This window comes from Bombus bifarius, unplaced genomic scaffold (assembly GCF_011952205.1).
Source record: "Bombus bifarius isolate JDL3187 unplaced genomic scaffold, Bbif_JDL3187 scf7180000007978, whole genome shotgun sequence".
Taxonomy (NCBI): Eukaryota; Metazoa; Arthropoda; class Insecta; order Hymenoptera; family Apidae; genus Bombus; species Bombus bifarius.
The window spans coordinates 2,858,188-2,885,420 of record NW_022884363.1 but is presented as its reverse complement, the minus strand read 5'-3'; the positions used below and the strand labels follow the sequence as shown (position 1 = coordinate 2,885,420).

The 27,233-nt window shown below is 39.1% G+C and overlaps 2 protein-coding genes and 1 long non-coding RNA gene across 8 annotated transcripts; 2 read left to right on the top strand and 1 right to left on the bottom strand.

The window, feature by feature from the left end:
- The first annotated feature begins 623 nt into the window (after positions 1 to 623).
- LOC117204430 lies at positions 624 to 23,928 on the top strand. 6 transcript variants are annotated; one of them, XM_033441826.1, is made up of 7 exons: positions 815 to 1,030; positions 1,110 to 1,352; positions 13,638 to 13,761; positions 18,591 to 18,701; positions 18,794 to 18,931; positions 19,151 to 19,248; positions 19,651 to 19,949. In XM_033441826.1, exons 2-7 carry the CDS (start codon positions 1,227 to 1,229, stop codon positions 19,942 to 19,944), a joined length of 891 nt encoding a protein of 296 aa, XP_033297717.1. In that variant the 5' UTR covers positions 815 to 1,030; positions 1,110 to 1,226; the 3' UTR covers positions 19,945 to 19,949. The 6 variants fall into 6 exon arrangements, with proteins under 6 accessions (XP_033297721.1, XP_033297717.1, XP_033297716.1 ...); XM_033441827.1 differs by lacking the exon at positions 19,651 to 19,949 and adding exons at positions 20,190 to 20,355; positions 22,948 to 23,928 and having other exon boundaries at positions 816 to 1,352; XM_033441828.1 differs by lacking the exon at positions 19,651 to 19,949 and adding exons at positions 19,956 to 20,121; positions 22,948 to 23,928 and having other exon boundaries at positions 816 to 1,352.
- LOC117204434 lies at positions 2,085 to 25,036 on the bottom strand. The gene is made up of 3 exons (XR_004487092.1): positions 24,651 to 25,036; positions 12,838 to 12,998; positions 2,085 to 2,431 (listed from the first exon to the last, which is right to left on the bottom strand). It is a non-coding gene; the product is annotated as an uncharacterized LOC117204434 (long non-coding RNA).
- LOC117204427 (glutaminyl-peptide cyclotransferase-like) lies at positions 25,027 to 27,100 on the top strand. The gene is given in 7 exon segments (XM_033441820.1): positions 25,027 to 25,122; positions 25,124 to 25,198; positions 25,359 to 25,502; positions 25,703 to 25,972; positions 26,043 to 26,204; positions 26,265 to 26,490; positions 26,563 to 27,100. Coding segments are annotated over 7 exon segments (1,101 nt in total). The 5' UTR covers positions 25,027 to 25,050; the 3' UTR covers positions 26,715 to 27,100.
- Positions 27,101 to 27,233: the final 133 nt, after the last annotated feature.

Below are 27,233 nucleotides of genomic sequence, written 5' to 3'. Positions count from 1 at the left end.
TAATCAATATGATAAAAAATGAATATTGCGTTATCAAGGTTGCCAATTAAAATGACAAGAGACAAGGGATTCGCGATTTCTTCATAGAATGCAAGGAATTCCACGCTTTTCCCTGACGTTTGCATCGACTTTATCTCACCGTGGTGAGATTGTTTAGTAAAGGAACAAGAAAGGAATGCTTTATGAAAGCAGACAGATAGCTACAGCGAAACTGTTCTCATTTTCTTGAATTCTTTCGACTCTCGTGCATTCGTAGCTGCAGCATTCATCGATCTCGCTGCTTGTTGAAATATCATATTTAATATAAACATACTTTATTATAAATATCAATTTTTAAGTGTCACAATAAACTCAATGTCGACACTTTTAATTAGTCACTAATTTCGTCTAGTATTCGACAGAATATTTTATGATGTTAATCATTTGGTAGCATTATAGAGCACAAAGAAATTGGTGTTTGCAGGCATCGAAATCTCCATGAAAACTCCGAGAGAGAAACACGTTCCTCTTGGTCGATGCAATAAAGCTAGAAAACGCGTCGAATCGTTAGAATGTACTTGACGATAAAAAAAATTTACTTGCAGGTATCCACCCACTGCTGTTTTATTATCCCGAAAAGGTAGCGGAAGACAAGTCCCTTGAGTCCGAAGGAAAACGGTTCGAAGGCGAAGCGAAGATATCGTGGAAGAACGCTGCGCGTTGAGCACCGCTGAAGGTAAAACACAGGTAATATACCTGCCTGGGGCTACATCCATCCCCACCCGGTCCGGTTCTCTCTCCTTGGTCGGCTCTCAGCTTTTCTCCAAGCTGAGTCGAGCCGTTAGTGTCGTTGTCGTAGGAGAGAATGGTAGTAATGTGTATCGCGGAGTATCGTGCAACCTGAAGGACGTCGTCATCGTTGATCGCCGAGTACCGATCCTCTTCTTCTTCCTCGTATCCTCTTCGTGTATTACATCAGGCATTCCTTACAATCGAATTCGGCCATCGAATCAAAAGCTATCTCACCTCCTGGACCAATTCGTTCTGAACGGTTCGTGACCTGTTTCGTGATTCACTTTTTCACGGATGCTCGACAGTCTCGAGGACGACGACGATTACCTGTTGCTCAGTATTTTAGCTCGCTGTGGTGCCGTGTGAGGTGAACATAACACTAACCAGAGTGGAATCTAGTAGGAAAATCGACGGAAAATAGAGAAGAAAAAGAAGAAGAAGAAGAGGATACCAAGATGCCCTGTTCCGCGGTGACGCTGTCCCTCGCGACCATAACCGGTATCATTGCCACTGGTCTTCTGGCGATCGCCTTTTCTACGGATAACTGGCTCTACACCGAGGTCAAGCGTGCCCAAATCCAGGTTCGAATTCGTTCTTTCTAAGTATTTTTTCTATGACGCAGTCGCGAGTTCTTTTATGAACAAAAAATTTAGGATGCCACGTCGTGCTCATTTCTATCTTACATGTTCTATGGATAACCCTGTTTCTTCCCTATAACCGAATATCGTAATCGGACATCATTTGTAGTTGATACATCTTCGTTCCCTCTTTTTCTTTTTACTAACAGTAATTTGTGCGAAAATGTTCGTTGCTTGATCCATTCCGACGTGACTGTTTCGATATCTCGCTCTTTCGCAGATGATTTTTGCGGTCCCGTATGTAGGATACGATTCTCGAACGGCGAACGTGAGAACAGCGTTACATTCTGGGAATGCTTCACGATATTTTCATAGCAGAAATACTGGTTTCCTTGTATCGTTCATTGTATCATCCCGGATGCAGTCAACATTGCCCGTAGCGAATTTTCATAAATTCCAACGTGGAACGTCCTCCTGGAGAATCATCGATGACATCTTATACTCTCGAATTTTTAGCATCGGAAGAGATGTTAGAAATGCACTGTTGATTCTCAGTAATAAAGAAACATAGTTCTTGAAACGCGATCTAATTTATAATACGTTACATAGAAGAATTACGGTAAACGTGTTTGAAAGTTCGTTCATTGCATGGTTAGTGTTCCGTTGTTCGCATATTTTGTAATTCCTCTGGTTCCTCAGAAAAAGAAAAAACACAGATTACCGCTTCCGACTCGATGAAATTTTATAAACGTTTAATTCCTCTTCCAAAATATTTGACAAACTTGTTCACGATGGCAATACTATGATCACGAAAATACGAAGAAATGATTTCGTTGTTCGTGAAGCAAGACCGGAAGTGGAATCTCCTCGGTTTCCGTCGTCCTTGTCACAGGTGAATGTTCGGGTGGAAGGTCAAGTTCATCCTGGAGGGCGTTGAGTGGTTGTCGAGTGGAAGAAATTCTCACGAAGCTTTCGTGAAATATTCCACGGGAAGCAGTATTACATTTATAGCGAACGATACCGTTCTTCCATGCAACTCGCTTCGACGTGAACTCCATTAAAGTCACGATCCCCTCAAGATCCTGGAAAGTGTTACTTTTTATATGTATTTCCAGTTCAACAGTCGGTTAACGAACGGTTCGATGATGAATAATACGAGGAATTCTGTTTCCTCTTTCTTTAGCTTCAATCATCTACGCGCGAAGTAACAAAAAGATTTCAAGAATCGTTTTCTTCATTTGTCACGTTACACGTTAACGTCCAAGCAAACGATTCTATGGATTCTATGATTGCTTAACTTTCAATCTTCCGCGACATATAGCGATTTCAGTGTCACGGAATTCCAACTGACGGTATTAATAGAATGTTAGACGGTGTTAATAGAAGATACGTCAAAGGAACATAGTTTCACATCGCGTGTTGTATATACTTACTACAGTAGTGGCAGAAAGTATCCGTGCATGCACCCCTATTCTCTGATGAAACGTTTATTATCATGTTCTACATTTCATTGTCATGGTATAGAATTTTCGTTGCGAAATCAATGTACTACCATATGGTACGAAATTTAATATACTCGAATCTAATTAGTTAGAATGTAAATGTTATACTAAGTACAATGGCGTGCAAGTAGTTTTTGTAGCCACCGTATACCCAAATTGACTATGATAAAACTCTGTAAATGACAAACTCTACGATAAACTTTGTAAAATCTAAAAAGTACCAACCGCGTTCGTCGTAAACGGAAACGCTCTTTAGAGTAACCTTCTAGCAGAAACCAGTTAGTTATTAAACCAGAATTGTTCCCATAGTGTTGGAACAGTCTTGTTTAGAATGGAAAAATTATGAGGTTTTCATGTCACGGTTGGATCGATTGCGATCGCTCGAGCAATTCGATTTTGGCCACTCGTGTTTCTAGTTCGCAGCGTGTTTCGAACGATCGACATTCCGGACCGCGCCCATTTTCAGCGCTTGTCGTCGTTGGCTCGACAAGTTTTGCGTTTAGCCGTATCGGAAAGCACGCAGCGGAGCGGCGCAATCGTATGCACTCTCCTTTATGGGAATCGGCCGCGGATCGTGCCGAGACACGGGCATTTTTCTCTTAAACGTACGCCGCGATTTCGTTCACGCGCAGCTTTCTTTCGACACTTTATTTGGTAGCTAGCGTTCAAAGAAAAAATGAATTAGTCGACTTTGTAAATTTTCTTCAGAAGCTTTCTTGCTGATTCAGCGATCATCGAGAGTTACTCGGTGGATGATGTGTTATTAATGATAAATTCTACCGAGAAATGCCACGAGACCGAGTCTTGTTTGAGTTTGAACTCCACTGGCACTGCCACCATAAAAATGTTCAGAGTGACAGCATATTAAAGGGAAAAGCGTTAACGAATACGATTGATGGAAGGTCAGTGTCTTCGATAGGATTAGAACTTTCTTAAAGTTTGTCTATATATCTATCCTTTATTTACTTGTTGGAATTGGAGTAAGATTGACTCGTTGGAACACAGAGAGTTGTCTTTGTGCCAACTTCCTTTCATCGGTTTGCATTAATTATAGACTTCAATCCTGAACAGAGACTGGTCCATCAAAAGAAAAAAGAAATCGAGCCAGTCGCGAATCGTTGCTTTATAAGAATCAGTTTACCGAGCCGTGAAGAAGAGACTCACGGTCAAAAGACATCAATCGACACAAATATCCTCGTAATTTAGCACAGAGAGACAGAGGAAACGCATACTCATTCTTGGACAACGTCCAAGAAGAAAAACTTGTCGCGATTTATCATTATGACACGAGGGATTTCTCAAATAGTCCATTCATTCGCAATCCCGCTGTTCTTAATTCAGGCTTCGTACTCACGGCGTTGCGATTCATAATTTCATCTAATCTACGATTTTATTTGCCATTTCCTCGCGACATTTGTCAATGATCAAGATATACCTATCTGCAGGGAAGCAATGTTAGATCTCCAAAAAGATATGCAACGCATTGAATGTTATCCATACTTTTCGAAAATGTATGTTAATGTTAGAACTATCAACAAGACAACAAGGAAGTAAAGTGTAATTCATTGCCAGAAAAGACGAAAAATATTTCAAGAAAACACTGGCGAAGTGTCACAAATGGCAGGATGTTTAATAATTCATTTTAACTAGATCTTTCGTAACTTTCGCTGAGTGTCCCGTTGTAGTCAATCGTCTTGATCATTCTGCTAATTCCGGTACTAAATTCGTTCCGTAATTTAATCGCAAAGTCGGTTCTAGGCGAACGATCGTCGGGGTATCATTGCAGTTTCCTCACGGAACGGTCGATCGTGATCGATAGAGAGGCAGCATGACGTACCAAGCTCTGTTATTTTTGCCAGCGTTTTAAGCGCGTTTACCTTGGCTATCGCAGTCGATGAGCACGCATTAGAATAAAAATGTTGGTTTGTTCCCCCGTCACCGTCTACCAGGTAGATCGGTATATACAGTTATGCTATTTGTACCATCTCCCCCTGAATGGTGCAAATGATTACGGCCTTCCGATCGTGCAACGTCGACTGCCATTAATTTCCAACATCGGCAAATTACGCTGCCATGCGCTATGGAGAGCCTCTTTTCTCGAGAACTTATTTGGCCGAGGAATCCCGTCGACCTTTGTGCTCGTTTCCCTTTCGCGATGTTCCATGCTTTTCGCCTCTCTCATTCGGCAAATCTTTGGTCGAGATCAATTTAGCGTGGCCTCAGACAGTCATCTTCTAGCGTTAACACGAGAAAGACGTAGAGACTTCTGTTCTGCTTTTGGCGTCGTGGAATAAGAAGATTAATCGATGTTGCGCTGACCGTAGGAAAGTGAATATCGATGGATATGATTATATTCTCTAACCTGTTGAATTGCCACTCGAATTGCCAATTTGCCCCAGATATGTTTTTAAATGATGTACAGTATCATTTGCTAAAAATAACTTTTACGGGATTTCCTTAATGAAGACTGGCTCGTAATGAGCATGAGCAATTATCGCAAACATGAAGTAACCGAGTTCGAAGGCCAATATCTGGTAATATCTTGTTTCCTCTTCGTATTGGTTTCTACTTGTTTTAACAGGAAACCAGCTGGCAATGCACGTGTTGCACACAAAGCAGAGCTTACTCGCAAACTGTTTTCGTTTCTGGGATCAGACAAAACCGACTACGAACGTGACTTTGTATCGGTCGATTCACATTGAACCACGTGCTATAATAAAATTTAATCACACCTTCCAAACGACACGAACTAAACAAGTCAATGTCGAAACTTTTATGCCGAGCTATTGTTCGAATTGCATGAGCCGTTTAACGCAAAAAGCGGTGTAAATAAAAATGTTGATTATTGGATAATGTGGGGTAAAGTAAAAATTCTGCGAGAGATCGAGTTGACGATTCTCGCTTATTCCGAGATCTATCTACCGAGAAAATAACGAAGATATACTCACACCACTTTTCCACGAAACGGGATGAAGGTTACGCTTTCGAGATGCATTGTTAAAGGCAAAAAATTGATTTACGCCGCTTCTGCATTAAACGGCTCGTATAATGAAGCGCAGTGCGAGAAAAAAATTGATAAAATAATACAGAAGCAGGTTTTGTTATAAATAAAATAAGGTCAATTTGAAGGAAATATTCAAGATTCTAAGATATCAGAATTGCCGGGAAGCACGAACGAAGTCACGCATTGTAACCGGATGAAACAAAGGAATCGTACAGAATTCGCACGTCTACGTTTAAAAACCTTGAATCCTGAGAATAAACCTTGCTTTTCGATGGTCCAGTGCTCGTCAACATTCATGTGCTTGTCACGCTCCAGAGCGTCGAATAATGTTTGAAGCTTCTGCGACCAAGTCGTGATCGTAGCGTGACTGGACCGCTAGGGTAACTCCAACTTGATCGATCAAGATGCTAGTCCTTGCACCGGTTTATAGAACTCAATTTCTTTTCTTCCTTGTTTCTCTTCTTCTTCTCTTTTTTTTTTTTTTCAAGAAGTTGCCCGAACCGTTTATCGGAGAACATCGACTCGCGATTAGTTCATCGTCGCTTTTGTTCCTCATTACTTAACAGTTTAAGTATCATTAATCGATACATGAAACAGGAATTGCCACGTTGCGTGTTGATATATCTATAGCTCGCTGTAACACAAATTTCGCTGTTACGAAACTATAAGACCTCGGGAAAAAACGTGTTGTTCGATTCTTATGTCATCAGCGCGGCGTTTCAATTGCGCGATGAAGATCGCTGTTGGAATTTGTTATCGACGATATTCTGATCGATGTTAATCAGAGTCACTTTTCTTAAATCGAATATCAAAAATCAAACTATCAGATGGACAATTCAAAGACCGCAAGCCGCACCTGTACGTCTGCATTTTGAAATGAACAGCGGCCATTCAATAATAATCAACTGAGCATTGCAAGGATACCAGAGCTATTGCGGGAACGATCGGAATGTCGTTTTCAACAATAAACCTTTACCTCTCTGCGACGTACTTTCGTTGTTGCGCAAACTGCCTGTCTCTGCCGGCTGTAGGGGATAAGACACAGTCTATTAGCCGGTAGTCTCTCGAACGATCTCTGCGTCCATTCATCACCTATTTCTCGTCAGGAAATAATCTGGTGCGTGGGCCAATGTTCGCAAAGTCAATGCATCATTGTTCGAAGGTGGTACGCCACGATTCCGGTCTACGAACGGCATAACGTGAGAACCCGGGCAACGTTACGTTACCGTCGAGCTTCATTGGGTAATCGAAAATCGCGAGCAGCAACAAGAGTTTCATAATCGTTCGCTGAATTCACATTTTATGGCGAATGCTTACGCCGGAAAATCCCTGCTTTATTCTTAACGACGACGATCGATATTTCGATGATTTACGTATTCATCGCTTTTTTAATGTCCGAAAGCGAATCCAACGATCAAGCAACCAGTACGTACCAGTGGCATTAGAAGGCGATGCCGAATAGTAGAGATCATAGTAACGTTGAGAAATATTTTCGCAGGCAAATTACACGGTTGGTGTAGCTAGGCTTTCGCAAATTCAACGACAAAGTCGACTGTCAATGTCTATCGCCCTCGGGGGTAATAATGATCGTACTCGCCGAATCGAGAAATAGGCTAATGACAGGAGGATCCCCCGGCGTTGCGCAAGTATGATTGCGACTCGCATAATTCGTACGAACGCATGTGTTTATTACGTCGATGAGCGACCGGTAGAACTGTGGTCGCAAGGTATAATTGCGGTTCCATTGAAGAAATCGTGACATAATCGGAACATCGATTCAGGGCACGAGTTACAAAGGAACAGGTAGTAAGAACGACACGTCCTTGCCTTCGAACGTATACGACGCATTATATTACAATGCAAAGTCGATTCTTCGACCTTCTTCTTCCTTCCTCGCCATATTTCCCTCCTCGCTATAATCCCTCGAGATAAATTCGTCAGGAACGCCTCGCGAAACATTAACGATTTAATCGTTTAATTACTGTTAGGTAAAGTAATCGTAAAAATAAACTGAGAGCGAGCTGCATGAGATTAGAAGCTGCAAGAGATTATAAGAAGAAATTAAAATTTTCTAGGAAAATTAGGAAATTACACACATTTCCGGCCACGTGATTCTCCAATGCGCATAACAGGTGATTACACGAGTGGAATGCTAGAAACAGCTGAGAAATTACATCCCTCGCGTTCCCCTGCTGGGTGCACGGAATTATATTCCCTGAAATAACGGAACCCTTCGTTTTATGTCTCGAATAGTTGGTTGGATGAATTGCTCGAAGCACGAGGGAAACGAATTACGCAAACTTGAAGTAACCGAGAAATATAAACGAAAAATCCATCGTAAACTAGCGTTCCCTGTAAAATCACGTTTCCTATTCGTTTCTTCGAAGGCACTCAATTTTAGTTTTTAGTAAATTTAGTTTTTACGACGATAAAGTTTCGATCGTCTGGATCGAAACGTATCAAATTCTAGGGATGTCTATAGGTGGATAAAATGTAACGTAGCTCGAATAAAGAGACGAAGATGTCGTTCGACAGTAGAAAATTAATGTTATCAAAGCGAAGAGAATTTATCCGTGTATCGGTGGAAACTCGATGGCTGGTTCACCGCGTAACAGTGTTGAAAAATCGAAATGAAAGTTGCTCCATTTGCAAAATCGAAATGTTATTGAAGAACGAGTTTTCACAGTGAGCAGAGCCGCGATGTTCTTTTTTTCTAATCCGGGCCGCGATAAGGGGCATTTAATTAATGCGTCGAACCCGCAAGGACATTGAACTCGCAATATCCCCTTTTTGCTTTGGACATGTATATCTTGCGCTACTGGTTGCTGAAAAAGGAGAAGCAAACGCGATTTTTTACCGAGATAGATTTGCTTGCAATAACAACGAATAATTTATACTTTGACGAGGAGAACGTTTTTCCATAACGTGTAGAAACAAACGCTTTTTTATTGTAATATTTCCTCTTCCGGTTAAAAGATGATAAAATCTAGAACATTTTTTCTAGCAACTTTGTTGATTCTGGAAAGGCGTCTTTGAGACAAAAAATAAAATGTCGACCGTACCGCCGTGAAAGTTCCTGCATGGTAATAGGGTTGGTTAACAAGACATCGCATAAATGAACCATGTAACAAGCTAATAATGCACTCGATATAATCGTACAATTACCATATATCATTCGCGTTTTTTATCGATCTAGACGGAACAAAGGGAACTTGGTACATTTTCTCCTGTCGCTAGAAACAGGACGTTTTCCGATTTATGTCAAGATCGTATCTGGGGTAGATTTTTTCAGAAAATCCCCGCCAACTATTATCATCCCACGCGCTGACGTGCAGAGGTTACGCGTTGTCGCCCACACGGGCATACTTCGCACTTTATCATTCGCAAGGTTGCCGTAACGTTGGCGAATGTGGCGCATACTTGTCCCTTTAACTGTGATACCGGTGCATAAGTTAGCTCACGATTCTACGGTTGAACTTAACACGTTGCATTTCCGCTTGTCGACGTGTTATACAATTGAAAACCGCTGCATCGAACCGAATAAGCGTAGTTCAATTTTTATTACTCAACGATATCTCTATTTTTCGTTTATTTATGAAATCTTGTATTCCTAGGTTTTCACCTATTTGTTCCGTCAGGTTTTCACCAGGGAATTTTTATAAAGAAATATACTTTCGATACGAGTGAATATAGAGAGTTGACGCAACGTAGAAGATTGGCCAAGAGATTCACGCAGTACCCTAGACCCCGGTCTTTGCTTCGTTTCCTACGCACAAAAGCTAATTACCTGAGACAACGCAACGTCAAATCCCCATGATCAATCATGCTTGCGGATCCTCTCTCTACTTGAATGATCTCTATTGTCGCGAGGCATCCTCGACTCGTTGAACCTCCCAAAACGAAAGAAAAGTAAAATCTCGACTAATTAACGCACTTTCATCGCGATATTAAGTTTCTCCGCAAAAAAGACAGTTTAATTGCCGCGGGATAGTTGAATCGCGTTCAAACCGAGTCTTGGACGGTTTGCCATCGCGACAATTGGCTCGTGGCGAGCCGAAGATTCTCGTCTAACTCTAACGTCTAACGATCCCCATTGAGCGGCGCGCGTCGGGTCTGCGTTTTCCTTTCTATGTCAAAGAAATCGCCGAGGCTCGACGATGTTCCCGCGCTCGAGGCAAACAGCACGGCGTGGCGGTGGCGAAACAACGATGTGAAAGCAGATTGGAACGACCTGGACAAGCCTCGATGGGCCTCTACGACTCTTTCTTTTCTTTTTCACGCACGTGACAAACGATTAAGGACCGTGAGTCCGTTATACGTGCCGTTGATTCACGTGTACCTTGCAAGCGCTCGGGATACCTTCGTTCTTCCTCTCTTACCACCGACTATCGGTTGCAACTCGTGCGTGTTCACCTGTTCACTAATTATTGCGGAAAGTCGAATCGTTCCCTAGCGTTCAAAGTCGTTTTCGACGCTGACGATTCTTGGATTCTTGAGAAAGCGGATACTATATTACACTAAAATCTATTGTAGCGTCTATGAAGAACCATTTATCTTCAGAAATTATCGACCCTATCCGTGACTGACTTTCTTTTTCTTCCAGTGTTTCTCTAATATCGTAGTAATAGGATGATTTGTAAAACAGTAAACCGAGTTTGATAATCTCGTATCTGCAGTCTGCGATAGACACGGGAAAGTAAATGCAGTAGTACCAAGTTTACGTGAGGATCTAATGCAATCTATTTGGTAGCGAGCATTAAAGTGGGCAGAAAAAGAAAGGAAGTCGCGTGATTCATCGTCGGGAAACAGGTTGTGCGATTTTGCTATTTTTACAAGCACTATTTCCATATCATTACAATATATTATGCATTTCCAATCGATCATTCATAATCAGATTTATGAGAATCGGTTCACGAAGACAACCGAATGTAAGAAGAATGAAAAAGTTGCGAAATTAAAGCGATATATCGTCAACAATGCTTATCGCGCCGATCGTGCACTCTCATAGAAAAATGTTGCATGAGGCGTGGATGTTCCTCAAGGTTAAGAAGATTTCACAACTTGCGAGTATTCGGAATCCGATTACCGCGCCTTATGCTCAAGCATGAACGTGGGATGCGAAATTTCTCAAGTTTCCTCTAGAAACACAGGCTCCCTTGCAGCTTCTGTGCAAACGATTACAGTAGTCGATAGTCCCGATAGTCATGATCTCGCGTAATCACGTCGGAACACGAACGGGAAGCGTCATTTTCAGAGGAAACCCGTTTCTGAATTACGCTCACGAGGAAGTACATACGCTTTGAAATAAGCCAATAGGGGAAAAAACAGGAATGTTGTTCTTTCCTGCGTTTTGCACATGTCCGAAGCAAAGTCTGATAGAGTTAAACTACACCAACATTACTTCACATGATAATTATAGGCTAACAAAATGCACGAATCTACTTGTAATATATGATATTCTTAGCTTAAGGTTGCATTTGCATGGGTTTCGATACAAATTAAGCGACAGAGAAATAAAAGCGATGGTGAAATTAAGAAATTAACGATCGACCAATCAAAAGTTTGAGACAATATATATATATATATAGTATTTGTATAATCAACGTCCTACGATGTTCTTAATAGGTATATTAGTATACCTGATGAAACCTTGAGGAAAAAAGGTTTTGATGTCCGTGAAATGGTGAAAACATGTTGATGGTAGTTTGCCAGGAAATTAGGATTGCTCGAGACACGCATGAGAATCACGCGTAGCGAGCCATCATTATATCGCGGAATAAGTACACGGATCTTAAACGCTTTATGAAAACAAGTGTTTTCTGGTTTCGTGCGATTCACACCGCTCGAAAGATTTCCCGCGCGACCCCGCATGCCTTATTACACTTTCTACGTGATGCTGTATCAGAAAATTGCCAGCGTACTTTCTAAAATGAGCCCGATAGAGATGTCCTGGAAATTACCGTGACGGGGCCCCTATCGATCTCCTTGCAAGGAATTCGTGTAAAACAAGAGTGATTTAAATCCTTTTTATGGTTGAGGACGTAGCAATGTTCGCCCGTAATTTCTCGTGTGTCAAAGTTTCGAAGGATTCGGTCATAGTGTTTGATTCTGCAATGATAATATATATTATATTATTCTTTAATTGTATGTTACGTGAACGCGATGTTATCGTTATTTTTTTTTTTTGCACACACAAGTGTAGAAATTACCGGGGCGCTCGTACTGGTGGGTCTTTAAACAGGTCTTTAAAAAATGTAGCACACTCGTAGCGATGTGGGTACTAGTTATTCACGATAGATTTAAATAGCGTCATTGTCCTGGTTCCGCTACATTCAGTAATCTTCCAAATAACAATCGCGAATAATTAGCACGTTGCTTAAGGATCGATGGATAAAACGAATAATCAAAGTTCGTTGTATAATGATAACTTTGACACGAAAGATATACTTAATATCGTAGAAGAAATATACAATTTGCCTGCGATGCTCATTTTCCTGAACTCTCCGTCACGTATTTCACTCTCTCCTCGACTCTTCCCCAAACACGTTCTCTTAATTAGATTTAAAAGAAACTGGAAGCTAAATTTACTTGCACACTACCTAATTACAACCACTGAACCATCAAGCAACCAGAAATAAAAGTACCGTTCTTTTTCTCACACAATTTGAACAATATGTACGCGAATATACGAAGGCAAATGGAAACGGTGGTAAGAAAGGAAAACTAGAAACTCGTTTCCATGTTGAGGAATAGCTGTAAAAGGATTCTCATACTTGGTCGACGATGCAGAAGAACGGTTCTGCACCGGGCTGTCATAAGATCTAAAATTACATTTAATTTCGAGGGCGGTATGCATGGCGCGCATCCTCGATCGCAAGAAAGTCCGGAACTCGAGCCGACATGGTTGAGTAAACGCGCTCTCTAAGCCTCCTTCTAGGATAACGCACGGCTTCGTTTCTTCAGGAAGTGAACGAATAGATACCTGTGCCTGTCGTTGGAACTGAAAATTTGTAACACGCCTGTGATTTCCTTTCCTTCCGCAATTTCCTCCACGGGACCCGGTTCAGCCTCACCTGGTACACGTAACTTCCGACGAAAATTCATTCCACGCGATAGTCTGCGTGACTCCCGGGCTATGAGTACCTGGATCAGGCAATTTTCTAAAGCTTAAGTTTCCCTTTCCGAAACGCGTACCAACGCGATTGTAACTAAAATTTCTTGAAATGAAAGGTCTCGCTTTTTGAATCGACTACGTTTTTAGTAATTCTAGGTAATTTTCTAATTAGATAATGTCCCACTTCCGATCATCGGTTTACTTAGGCACCAGTCGATGAATAGGTCGTTTACCAGCGATAAATTCCTTCCAAGTTGTGAAACGGTGGTTTCACGAGAATCGACCGAGGACGTTTCATGAATAATTTCTGGTAATTTATTCGACCGGACTTTTTCCAATTGTATCGAAAGACGTTTGGCCTCTTCGAATTCACGGGGAATCGCGATTCTTGCTTTCTTACTTTCTAGCGATCATAACATTTCCATAAAGCGACTACAGCCACGTCTAATCTGCATTCGGAAACCAACGACCGTTCACTTTCCGTTGCAGCAATGTTTCCTTGTTCCCTCGCTATCGTTTTCACCGGCTGCCCGATCATTTTCGTCGATTACACTCATTTACGATTCGTTTGTTCGGTGTGATTAACTAATAGAATGACGCCTGTGTGAATACAAAGGGAAGGAATCGTTGGATAGCGTGAATCATTCGGACAAATTGTTTTGTTGCAGCAATATGCAGCCAAGCATGCCGAGCAGAGCCACTTGGTGGTGAAAATGAATACAAAGTACTATTACTACACGAGGACGCAGGGTCTCTTCAGGATATGTTATCCCAAAGAAAGGCCACCGACTGGTAAGCATAATTGTAATCGCACTTTCCCGAATATATCGCTATCAAAATGTGTGCAAACGCGTTATCTAAGTGATAGTTTGGCCGGTTGTAAATTGGCACGTACATAGTTTCAAGTGAAAGCCTCGTATCTATTGCAACGTCTGTATCTATCGCGACTCAAGATCAATTTGTTAAAGAATCATCAAAACTAATGTGAAATATTTGTGAAACATACTATACGCGAATTTCATTGCCACTGCACCTGCAAACGTTTCACGTTGATGAAAGTCCCGGTACAATTTGTCTTTCATTGGAATTTCGCTTTCAGAAATTGGCTATTGTTTGGCAAGGTCTCGTATCTCTTGAATACATTGTAATAGTAACGGCAAATTCCGGGAATAAGAAAATATTCGAGAATTTTGGAAAAACCTAGCGCGACTAAAGCTCGAAAGTGACTTTTCACTCTCGCGAGTTCTGGTTCCTATAAAAGATGTCGGCCTTTCAGAGACTTTCTACGTTACGATACCGTAATGTCGCAGGTTATTCGATCCCACGTAATAGGTTAAGAGTTTATAATCTGCCGATTCGGTTGCACGCAGTTCGAGGAGAAAGGAAACGGCTCTCGTGAAATTGCTGATGTGTACGTGATGGTCCAAAGACGTCCCTTTCGAGCTTCTACGAGGTCGCTTGGTCAATATTGACTCGGCTGGTTTCTATCCTGTCTGTTTCTATCGCATGGAGAATGCGTTTCACGGAAATACTATCGATACTGTACATAGTTTTCAGTCACATGCACAATAAGAAGTTGATTAGTCAAATTCTGTAAAAATATGCGAAGCTTTGTTCTTTCGCTTCTTGCATAGCAATGAATGGAAAGTAGGGTAACCGCATTAGGTTTTTGCGAATGACAGGAATTTTTATATTGCAAAGTAATCATGGGTAATTTAATTTTTTTACGAGTATCTAACTGACTTTAAACATGATATTAGGATCTGGTTCGAACCCAACGATCGTTAGACCATGAAAATTTTAGATTATTTCATTCACAACGAGATCGTTTGCTTCGTGTGAACTTCTTCTGTACGTACTTCTGTGAACGTACTTCTGGATGTCTTTCTACAGCGAAACCAACGCATCTTCGTGATCGTTAGAATTAGATCCATAACTGGACTGTTGCGACCATAATTTCATACCCAGCAGTTATTTTCACTCGATTCTTTTACATATTGATTCGTTCGTTGTAATAAACTATTTAGAAATATCAATCTGCAGTCTCATTAGCAAATGATTTTACTAAAATTTTCGTGATTAAGATAGTTTCGTATTTACTATATCGTGTTTAGAAAACGTGTATTTACAAATACAAAATAAAGTAAAGCGTTAGTTAGTTGGAACTGGTGTGAAATTGTTCAGCTCAGTGTGAAATGAAAATTTCACACGGAGAACAATTTCACAGTCGCCTGGTAAATATCAAATGCAAATGCAAATGATCAAAATCTGTCGTGAAAGATACCTGCTTAATTTCACGCGATACATAATATCCGTGAATTACTGCACTACCTTTTCTTCCTTTCAACTTTCTATGGTAATGATGCGTGTTAAAATCGAATCTACCTGCATTCAGTAAGGTACTAAGTATCGATAGTAAATATGTCTCACCTTCGATTGTAACACAGAAGAGTAACAATATACAGGTGGACATTTATTCACCTAGTTAGGAAGCAACACTTGGAAAATAAATTTTCCAAAATTTCAAATTCACATTGAACAATTTTCTTTCCATTCGGCGTGAAATTCTCGTACAATGGCCAATCGCACGAGTTCGACAAATGGAAAGTTCGTTTGCATAATAAAAGAAGCCAGGCCCGTGAAAGGGAGCCAAGAGCAGCAGCTTCGTAACAAAGAGCCGCATTTCCCAGTCTTCACAGCGCATGCAATTAGGATTATCGTTGTTCATATGCAAACAGCAAACGCGAAAGGGCGAAGTCTTTCTCTGCGACTTTTTCAATGAGAGGAGTTTCGTGACGATTACAGCAGCCTTCGCGATTAACAGTAGCAGCATGGATCGATTGCTACTCAAGATCCCATGTAGCTTCGATAGAGGAAGCATACACAAAAATTCATGGTGATTTAAGAGCGTTGAGACAATGACAAACAGGATTATGCGAGCCACGTAACATCTTATGACTGAATTAACCTGCCGCACCTGGCACTTGCCACCGGCTTACACTTTGCTATTCATAGTTGTGCACTCATATCTATCATAATCAAACTCGGAGATCTGAAATTATACGAGTGACGTACGTTCGAAATTTCATATCCCGTACTTTCTACATAATTCGTTTCTTTATTTTTATGCCTCTGAAGAACCTCCAATGTTTTTCTTAATAGAGTAATAAAGATAAAAGGAACAAAATAACGGAAAGCAAAAATATTAAAACGGTAATGGGACTAGGTGGAACGCCGTCTGATTCGCATGAGTGCCGATAAGCGAATGCCGGAATTTTATATTCTCCCATATTACACGCACACGTTAAGCTACTGGCTCTATAAATGACGATAGAAAATTAAGCATTTTAATTCAAAAATCTCAAAAAAGGTATCGAGAACAATACATAAATCAGATTGCTATAGTAAAGGAACGTACGGTAGCGTTATAATACAGCATTGTAACTAGCTACTGTTAATTCGCGACGCCTATCAACACTTAGTACGTCCACTCATTCCTCCGGTTGAAGCCTGAATATTCTATGAGTTCATTATTCGAGAAAGGTTCACATTTTCTCACGATGAGAAACGCAGGCATTTTCTAAACTTTGCCGCAGTGTAACGGAGTAATTCCAGTTTGTCCGGAAGTCTCGAGTTTCATGAAGAACCTGTATCCTTTGGAGGAAGAGCGCTACCGGTCGTGGAGAATCAAAGGACTTTCGGTAGAGCTACCATACAAACTGCTATTTTTGATCGTTGTTCGAGGCGATATCGAGTTTTATTATAACCGCGAACGCGCCGAGGAACGAAACGCCAGTGAATAGAAAGTACTGAGAAATTCTCGAGGAATGAGAACAACGATGGATGTTGTTCTCGTCGTTTGAGCGGAAAACAATTCAAACGATCGATACATCACGTGTACTGTCTTATACCGTTCTTCGACCGTACGTTCCTTATCGGTTCAGACGTTCCGTTTGTTTCCGGCGTTCCATTTCCGGTCTCGTATTTGATTCACTTAGCGTACGTGATCATTGTAAGTGCGTAGACCTCGGCGAACAAGAAAAAAGCATTCATTGGAAGAAGTAATTATAATGAAAATGTGTCAGAAATACGTGTTGTAGTTATAATGAGTTAGGTGCAGAATTAAATTGACAGTGTTTAATGCCGTAAAAAGATATTTATCGATATTTCCACGGACAGGAATCGTCCTACAAAATGGGGGTCAGGTGCATACGTGGCGACCATCGTCGATACACGCGTGAAAAGTTTGAAGAAGCCGGTCATCGTCCGGTTTCGGCCAAGATTTTTCTTTTATTTGAATATTTTCTGTCTTGCTCGAGGTGACAAATCGTAGTAAGAACGAACAAAAGAAGGGGGCAGAATGGATGCTACGACGATCGAATATTTCTGAATGACGAGCTGTTATATTAACGCGTATACAGTTAACCAAGAGTCAACGATCTTGGCATGGCGCCTCGTTTAGGCGAAACTAGATTCGAAGAAGGTCGAGGAAACGGTCGTCACCGGCTGAATTTCAAATATTTCAAACGGTATGCACGTTTGCGCGATGCATCCCTCACGCCTCTTAATTGAGCCCTCGAATTACGCGTACACATTATTTCTACATTTCTGTCTTCTAATTTTTTTTTTTTTTTTTTTTTTTTTTAGAATAACTTTCTGAAAAAGGAAGTCTAAAAAATCTGTGAATAATTTTTCAACGTAATTAAATTCGAAAGAATAGAAAATTTCACAGATCTCTACACACCTTCTATATAAGAAAGAAGGAAGAGCAGGTAAAGGATCGAAAAGATCGGTGATTCGCAATTAATGTCATTACACTTTTCTTTGACGTTCCTAGGAAAGACAGGAAACCGTGAAAGCATCGCGATACGAGCGCGACTCTTTCTTTTCACTACGTGAAATGCCTTTCGAAAGTAGTATTTCGTAGATTTGGAATGACCAAAGAGTACCGTTGCCCATGAAAGACAAGATAGAGGTATACTCGAGCCAACCAACTTGAGCATGTGTGTATACACATGCCATGTACATACATTCTTTACAGCCGGTGATAGCGCATTGCATTCTGGGTCACGTGCTTTTCGATACGCGTGTACACGATATGCCAGGGCTGTAACAAAAAAACTCGACACCTTCTAGCTCAAGAATTCCTACGATCGATTCGAATTGATTCGAACAAGCATTCGAATCACCTATCGAGTTACATAGTTGCTCCAAGTAATTAAAAATCACTTTGTTTCTTACAACAGCAACATTTATTCGCTGTTACCTTCTAGATAACCGATTATCAGCACGTGAATATAATATAATCTCGTTTCATGGCGTTTCAACTAGAGATAAATTTCAGTTTGAAAGGTAATAGTTTGCTAACTGGTATTCATATTAGGAGTAGAAGAATTCGGATCCTGTTCATTTTGCAACTAGCCATTAGACACGTGCGTAATTAGAACGTCTCCGAGGCAGATTTCCATGGCCGTCGAATTAATCGGCAACAACCGTGAAACTTCCTTAAACAGGCTGCATCGATTTTTCGCAATTTCCCGCGGATTTCGTAAATTCATCCGTGCACGTGTCAATTAAACGTCGGATTAACATGGTTTCTCTGTCGTGGCTAATTGTTGCAGTTCAAACCTACTTAAGTCCTGTGGAGACACACTGTATGAACATCAATTACTTCATCCCTGACGAAGAAAACCTAACAAGGGGCTTCTCGGACGATGCAATGACTCGACTTCGTACGTAGAACGAATTAAATAAAATATCGATACGGCTTCAATGATATTACCTTAAATTTACATTTTCATCGCTGTACTTTATTGGTTTTCAGACATGGGCAGATCTGTGATAGCTCTGTTTATAGTGGGATTCGTCGCAATCTTTACGGCATTCTGGACGGGAGTGGTAGGCTGCTGGAAGAGGTCACCAGGAAATATCACAGCCACCGCAATCTTGATGTTGCTAGCATGTTAGTGGCTTCGTAAATTCAATGCATAATTTAACCGTTCATTCTATGATTAATGGCAGACCTACGTGTAGATATTTTTCAATTATTAAAATGTCACAATATTTTCTAATCGTTAAATTATCGTTAAGTTAAATCAAAAGTCTTAAGAAAGACGATCGCTAGCATTATAATTAAAGAATAGTATTATGTATATTAAATGGTAACTGTTTGACGACACAGGCCTATTAAGTGCTAGCGCCATGGGGCTCTGGCACGGAGTGGAATATTATGAGAAAGAGAAAATCGTCGGAGAAGAGTACTATCAACAATGGAGTAACGTAAGTAACGTTTTTGCTACCCATGAATATATACTTTCGTATAGTCCGACACCGGTTAACACGACAGCTATCGCGCGTGTACACATGTTCAAAGTTTGTTAACATTTATTGACATTTTCACTCGGTACGAACTATCATTTTTCAAACTATCGTCTATGAAAATTAATTACGTAATTGCTCGTGGATTTCCGGAGTCGGTCTCGTGTCCATTAATGTGTGCATCAAGATACGATAAACACTCGCTACCGCAATGGACTTGTGTAATATAGAAAGTACCTTGTTGCTTTCAATATTTACCAAACGAAAATATTTCTATGTTCGTTTCGACGAGATTTAAACAATCCTGATGCAACTTTGCGGTTAAAAACAATCTCTACGATTTACATATTATTCTATTTCCAGCAATTATATCATACAAGTAAGCTGAACCAATTCATATCCAACTTTACCGAATTGCAAACGCAAATCCAAACCAACCAGCTGATAAAAAGATCGATAAAAGGATTCGATAAAAAGATTCACGAACAACTAGATATTGGTTCACTTTGCTGGTTCCAAATAAAAAATTCCTTACAGCCATACTTCACTATTCGAAGCATCGACCCAAACGGCCAGAAGGCACCAAGGATCAGAAAGAGTGGCACCAGAAAAAGGAGAAGGGTTTTCGAAGAAGAAACACGACTGTTTACAAAATAATTTGCCCGCAGGTTTTAAGGGACAACGCAGTGCAGTGGTACGGCTGGTCGTTTTACCTTGCCTGGCTGGGGGTGGCTACGTGTTTAGGCACGATGACGCTATTCCTCATAGCGGCATCCTGCCTCCGGCGGGAGCATGCCCGCGAGCAGGCACAGAACGTTCAATACATCATGCCAGGTGACACGAAAACACTGAAACGACCGTACTAACTTCCCCCATCTTTTTTTTCTGGAATGCGGTTCTAGGTCCTGAAGGACAACTCACTAATCTCGTACGACTGGTCGTACGTGGTCGCTTGGGTCGGCGTCGGTTGGTCGTTGGTCAGCGCGATCTTGTTTAGCGCTGCGGCGATTTGCTTGAGGGGCGAGAGAATGCGCGAGGAGGCGATGAACATGCAGTACCTCATGCCTGGTACATATTTAACACCTTTTGCTTTTGCCACGAATACGACGAGCTCGCACGGACTCCTGTTAAGGTCGAGGAACCCTCGCGTGATTCGCGGTTGCTTCGCACATGTGGCGATTCGGTTGGAAAATTATTTTTTCTTTGAAACGTTTACCAAAGGAAGCCGAGGAATTAATTAATGGAATAGCTTTTTAGCTTGAATATGATGCGTGTTTTAGATTGGAAAAAATGTAAATGCACTACAAAGTGGGAGTGGGAATATGCGACGTGACTATGACAATCACGTTGACTTGCAGTTTTCTTTTCGTATCACGTTCTTTCTTTCTTTTTCCTTCTTTTTCTTTTTTTGTTGTAATCGAATGTGGTGACAGATGTCTTGAAATATTTATAGTTATAAGAAAGGAGTCTGCGCGTGCATCGTGTACCACTAACTTTGATTCATGATTACTGGGTTGACCCCGAAAATGACGTTGCTTGGTTTGAAAGTAACGACAGTCGTTCTACTAACTCGAATCGATTCAGATGATACTAGAAGTTTAACGGAAAAAATAGTTGATGTAGAAGCAATAAATCAAGATTTTACGTAAAGTAGAAATCGCCAGACCATGATGTAAGGGAATTATGGCGCTCGAACGCAACAGAACAAAACAAGAGACTGCCGTGTTAAATTAATTATCTATTACGTGTACGAATAGATACTAAAATTTGATGTGTTATACGAAGAAGAGTTATTTCTTAACATGTACTTGAATAAAAAGAATCGATATACGGTAGACAGAATACTTATATTTAGTTTGGTCGCGATATAAATTAGCAGAGACATTTACGGTTGGTGTGACCGATACTTCTTCAATTTTGTCGATAAAACTATAAATAACATACTACGTGGTATCAAAATCGTCAGAGAGTGGAACAAAGTTAATTGGAATGAAACGTGAAAATCTCGTTAGAAAAACAAGACTGCATCAAACTTTCAAATATGTCTAAATGTTTAATTATCAATTGCTTCTATATCAACAAATACAGCAATATATTTTCAACTCTAAGATGATTACAATAAAATGGTCATAAATCCCATCTTGGAACGTATCACGGAGAAATAAGAATGAGCAAATGATTGCAAGTACAAACATAATGTATAAATGTCAAGTGATTATAGATTTAACAAATGGATCCCTAACTAATCATACTCAGGAAATCAAAGTACTGACAGAGAATGAGACAAATCGTTGCCCGCTTATTTAACATTTTAATCAAATAAATTGACCCCTGTACGAAAATGATATATTGTACATAAAATACTGATCGACACAAGGTAAAGTTGCTGATTAAAATATAAACCCGTTTATCCTTGGATACCATCAATTGTTAAGCATTCATGCATTGAAAGAACAAGAATACTCGATATTCGTCTTCGTGAAACTCTTACTCGTTCGGCTCACGGTCTGTTTCCACCGCGGATTAAAGCAATTTTGTCATGCTCTGATCCTGAAGAAAACTTTCTAGATGAAACGATCTCCATCGATCACCGATTTAAGCGATACTTTGTGTTTCATTCTTCGAATCGTTTCAAGTTTTCTTTTCACTATAAAAAGCAATATCACTGAGAGTCATCGCTTAGAAGCTATTCATAAACTGCATATTAAAAAGACATTTCGTTGAACCGGTTGTTAATCCTAGTTCTGTTTACGACCAGGATATTTGCGTTAACCTTGTAATTTTCTTGATAAAAATCCTAAAAACCGGAAGAAAAGCTACGTAAAGCTACGAGCTATCCATAAGTGTGTTTTAAGTAGCCCCTTGGAAAGCGACACACTTGCCTAATTTTACGCTCGATCCTCTGACGCCTGCTGCTGTCCGAAGATTTCCGCGTTTGCGTATTCATCGGCGTGGACAGTCACCTCGGAATGTAATTTAATTCACATCCACTATCGCGAAAACGAATAATCAAAAGTACGCCTCGTCTCACGAAACAGAATCAACGTCATTTCTCGATCGATCGTCTCCAACATCCACGGAATACAAATCGTATCTATTTTATCTCATCTTGTTGTCAAGTCGAATAATCGATAATAATATTCGTATCAGAAGAAGTTATTAGCAGAACGGGATTGTAATTATCGAGCGAATTTAAAGTGCAAATTCGTCTGTTAAGGAATCGAGTTCTTAAATCAATCGGAAATGGCATCGTCCAGCCCCGTTTTACCCTCTCATAATAAACGAAAACTGCCAATATAATACCGATTGAAACATTGAAGCGTGGTTCTTAGCATGTTGCTATCTTTCTCTGTTAAGCGATTCAAATCTTTCGGTAACAGTGTCTTTTGCATGCAATCAGGAAAGACTACGTTTTATTCGCGTTTATAACTTCATATGCATCAGAAGGATCCATTAAAATTGAAGGATCTTAACACTTTCATCTATCGATAGCTCAAAACTGATCCTAAAATGAGACACCTTGTATGTTTATCTCTTTAAATTATAGATTTGCGGTTTTCAATGACGATATATTCTTGATGGAAGAATGATTATCCGCAGCTAAGAACCACTTCCTGTACGAGAAACGAAACTAATATTTCATTTTTTTCATGGTTTTAGTATATCCTCAGAAGCAACAGTACGCTTATGCAGGCTACCCAGCACCGGCAGCATATCCAGGACCTTACTATCATGGATCGCAGTATGGACCGTACAACTACTGAAGAAAATCCGTGTCATCTCTATCAACAGGGGAAAGAAAGAGTCTAGAGCGCGGAGCGTGAAACGTGCTCGTAGTGAACCTAAATGTAACCTGGCAAGCGATGATTCCCAAAGGGAATGATAAAAAAAAAAAAAAAGAAAAACGAAACGAACGAGACAAAAAACGAAGACTCCGAGAGGTCGATCGTAAATCCCAAACCGAGCCTGCGCGAGGAGAAAAATAAAAAGCAAAGAAGGACGACCTTGGGTCCCGCCCTAGGTATAATTTATCATTTGTTTTAAACGATACGTTACGGACGTTCTGGTGCACACCTGCGGGTCCCACGATCTCCGATCTCCGTTTTCTCTTTCGGCAGGTGTCCGTTTGGAACATGATCGCTCGCACGGGAATCAGTTTGACTCGCGAGAGAGACAGTTGCTCAAAAACAATCCGCGTACTTACTTAGAACTGGGATGACCCTATATGCAATAATACTTCTTTTTTCTTTCTCGAATCTAACATTCTTTACTGCATTACTCTTCGTACGTGCTGATCGTGCTAGGACAATAATAATAGTAATGGTAATAGTAACAATAATGAGAAGAGATATGAGCGTGGGAGAGACATACGTAACATAAGTGTTGGTCATTGATTACAAGTTTGATTGGCTACATGATCTTTCTCAGGTGAATGAGGAACGGCATATCGTTCAACATTTATCTCGCAATATCGTGACGTCGAATTTCTAAAAGTACCGTACGACTGATGAGGTTAACCGTCAATCCTTATAGTGCCTTACTTTCAATTACCTTTCATTCTTACTGTAAACCGACAGTATGGAACATTATCATCACCGACAGTATCGTCGAACGCTTCGTTACCTTTGTTCCAGTTCAGGCGAGAAATTTATTAATTGTAGGAAGGATATTCGACGATATATAGTTAAGTGAAGCCGAAACTACATTGTTCCTTTAAAGTGAAACAGTGTAAACTCGGCTTTAGAGTTAGCAAATCGAGTGGAGAGGCGAATACGTCAAACAAATATTGTGCAAAATTTTTGTTTATTTATGTCGGCGAAAGAAAAATTCGACAACATGGTGCGAGAGAAATATCCGTTAGTCAAATCGATATAAATGGCAGAAAGCGTAAAATGGGTGCATCGTATCATTCATAGATATCACATTTCATAATAATGATTTGCCTCATCAACTCACTAGACCTTTTAATGTGTAGATTCCCTCTTTTTTATAACGACATATAAGATTTCTTGTTGCGGTATCGTTACGTAAGGTATTAAGAAGTAAAAAATATTTCAATTACTTTATACATGCATATTTTTTTGAATAAATAAATTAAATCAGATTTATACCAATTATAACTTCTTTCAATTGTTGCAATTATATTATAAAAGCTAGACGAATGTAGAAAGAAATTAAATTATGTAAGTATACATAACTGTTTGTTTATGTACATTCAAAATCGGACATTTTATTGTACTCAGAAATAAATATTATTAAAAATCCTAACCCTTTATGTATTATAAAAGGTGCAACGTATCATTAAAAGTTATTTAATATATTTGATACGTTATAAACACGTATGAATAATTTTTTTTACTTACCCATGAAATTCCGGCTTAATTTTTCTGTTCCTCTTTTTATTAAAAACGAGACGTTATCCATAGAATCAAACCGGTTTGAAAACACATTATATCTTTAAGGCATGCATATTCTAAAAATTCAAACTGTAAAACTAAAACCGTAAATAAATTTCACCACAAGTCTAATTTACTGTAATACACAACGTACAAAAAAATACTCAATAGATAACATTTAGTTTAACATTTATGACGTTTTACATCGTGTATTTATAAAAATTCAAAAAATACGGAAAGAGATTTAGCCGATATGTATACATATGCATTCTACTTGACACAGTTAACCAATAGCAATCGAGACATCCGTTAGTCACGTGTGACGCGAACTAGGTTTCAAAATGGCGACACGAATTAAATTGCCACAATGGCTGCTTTGCGGCATTCAGTTCATTGGAAGTTTGCTACAGAGTACGACGATGATCTACCTTGGTTTGTGTTTTTTTTTAATTTCCATGGGTGTTTTAATCACCGACTCAAATATTATAACACAAACAAGTTTTCGAAATGAAAAGGTATATAATACATAGAACTTGAATATTTTTAACACTCGTTCATTTTTATCAAATGCTTTCACTTTATCTTCTGCGTATTCATTGGCAAAAATCATCTTTCGTAATACACGTCATTGACTATCGTTAACATACATCAGTTACAGTCATGAAATGATTCCAGTATTATCACACGCCAAGTAGCCTATCAAGAAATCAAATAATCACATTGTCAGATCTGTCAAATGTCGATCATATGAACGAAGTTTTAGATAACATATGCGTTGTGAGAATCGTCGGAACACCTGAGCACACGAGAGTAAAAGATGTAAGTTGAAATAGTATTAGTAACACAGGCTTGTAAAAACAAAGTTACTAATTATAATATTAAGAAATAATTGAAATAATGGAACAAGAGAATGAAAAAGCATGAATAAGAAGTACATATATACATAAATAGTATATATGATGCAATTTTTAATAGGAAATTACTCTTATTGATAACAGGATGTATCTTCTTTCTTATAGTACATCAAGAAATCAATGAATGATCTTAATTGGACTGTTCAATCTGACAGCTTTGAAGATCAGACCCCAACTTTTGGACCTTTACAGTTTGAAAATATAGTTGCAAAATTAAATCCCAATGCAAAGAGGTATTTGGCATTAGCTTGCCATTATGACTCAAAGTATACTAGAGAAAGGAACTTTGAAGGTGCTACAGACAGTGCAGTACCATGTGCTCAAATGATTAACTTAGCTAAAGTTATGAAGGATTATTTAAAATCTATAAAAGACGTAAGTATACATTGGATGTAAGTACACATAATTTTTATTTGACTTTTTAAGATCTTTTTTGTGTTTTCAGAATGATATTAGTTTAATGCTTATATTTTTTGATGGTGAAGAGGCTTTTAAAGAGTGGGGTCCAAAAGATTCTATTTATGGTGCAAGGCATTTAGCTGATGTTTGGCACAACAATCATATTAATTATACCCAAGGAGAAAATGTCTCTGAATTAGATAAAATTGTGAGTATTAGTAAATGCATACATCTTTATATAAATACTCATTACTTATTTTTCCTGTAGGATTTACTGGTTTTGTTAGATTTAATAGGAGCACCAGATCCAACATTTTACAATTACTTTAGTAACACAGAGAAATGGTATTCTTTATTAATGAGGACTGAAAGTAAATTAGCTTCCTTAAAGAAGTTTGAATCTTATTCTTATGGACAACCTACACAAACATACTTTCAACCATATTCTGTGGAAGCTTATATAGAGGATGATCATATTCCTTTCTTACGTCGAGGTAAATAATTTTTACATGTACATATATACATGTTATATGTTGCAGATAATTTCTATAACATGTGTATTTCAGATACTCCTATTCTTCATCTAATACCATATCCTTTCCCAAAGGTTTGGCATAAACAAAGTGATAATCGGAATAACATTGATTTAAAAACAACAGAAAATATCAATAAAATTCTAAGAGTTTTTGTAGCTTCATATTTACACATTAATATGTAACGAATTGAAAAATATTTATATCGCTAGAGAAAATTTTATTTTTATTATGACGATATTAAATAACGTTATATAAATATAATATAAAATGTTAGTTAACATATACGAAAATAACAATATTTTATAATAAATTTTAAACAGGAACAAATGAATGAAATTGTTTTAGAGTTAGTTTTCATAGATTTAATAATTTGTACTATAAATGAATTTTGTACTATACGCGACTTTTGTAGGATAAATTATTCTTAACGAATCAATGTAATTTGATGGTACTTAATGCGTCTACTTATGTACAAAACGTATATATTACATATACACGTGTAAATTATGGAACAGAAAGAAGAATATAAATTATTTTATCTTAAATAAAATATGTTCAAATTGGATAAGTGAAATGATTTTAATACAAATGCAAGTACGACATAGATAGAATTACAATTGCAAATGTCATTTTAAATGTGAGTGCGATAAAATGGAAACAACAAATACATACATATACATGTATACATATATATCCATATA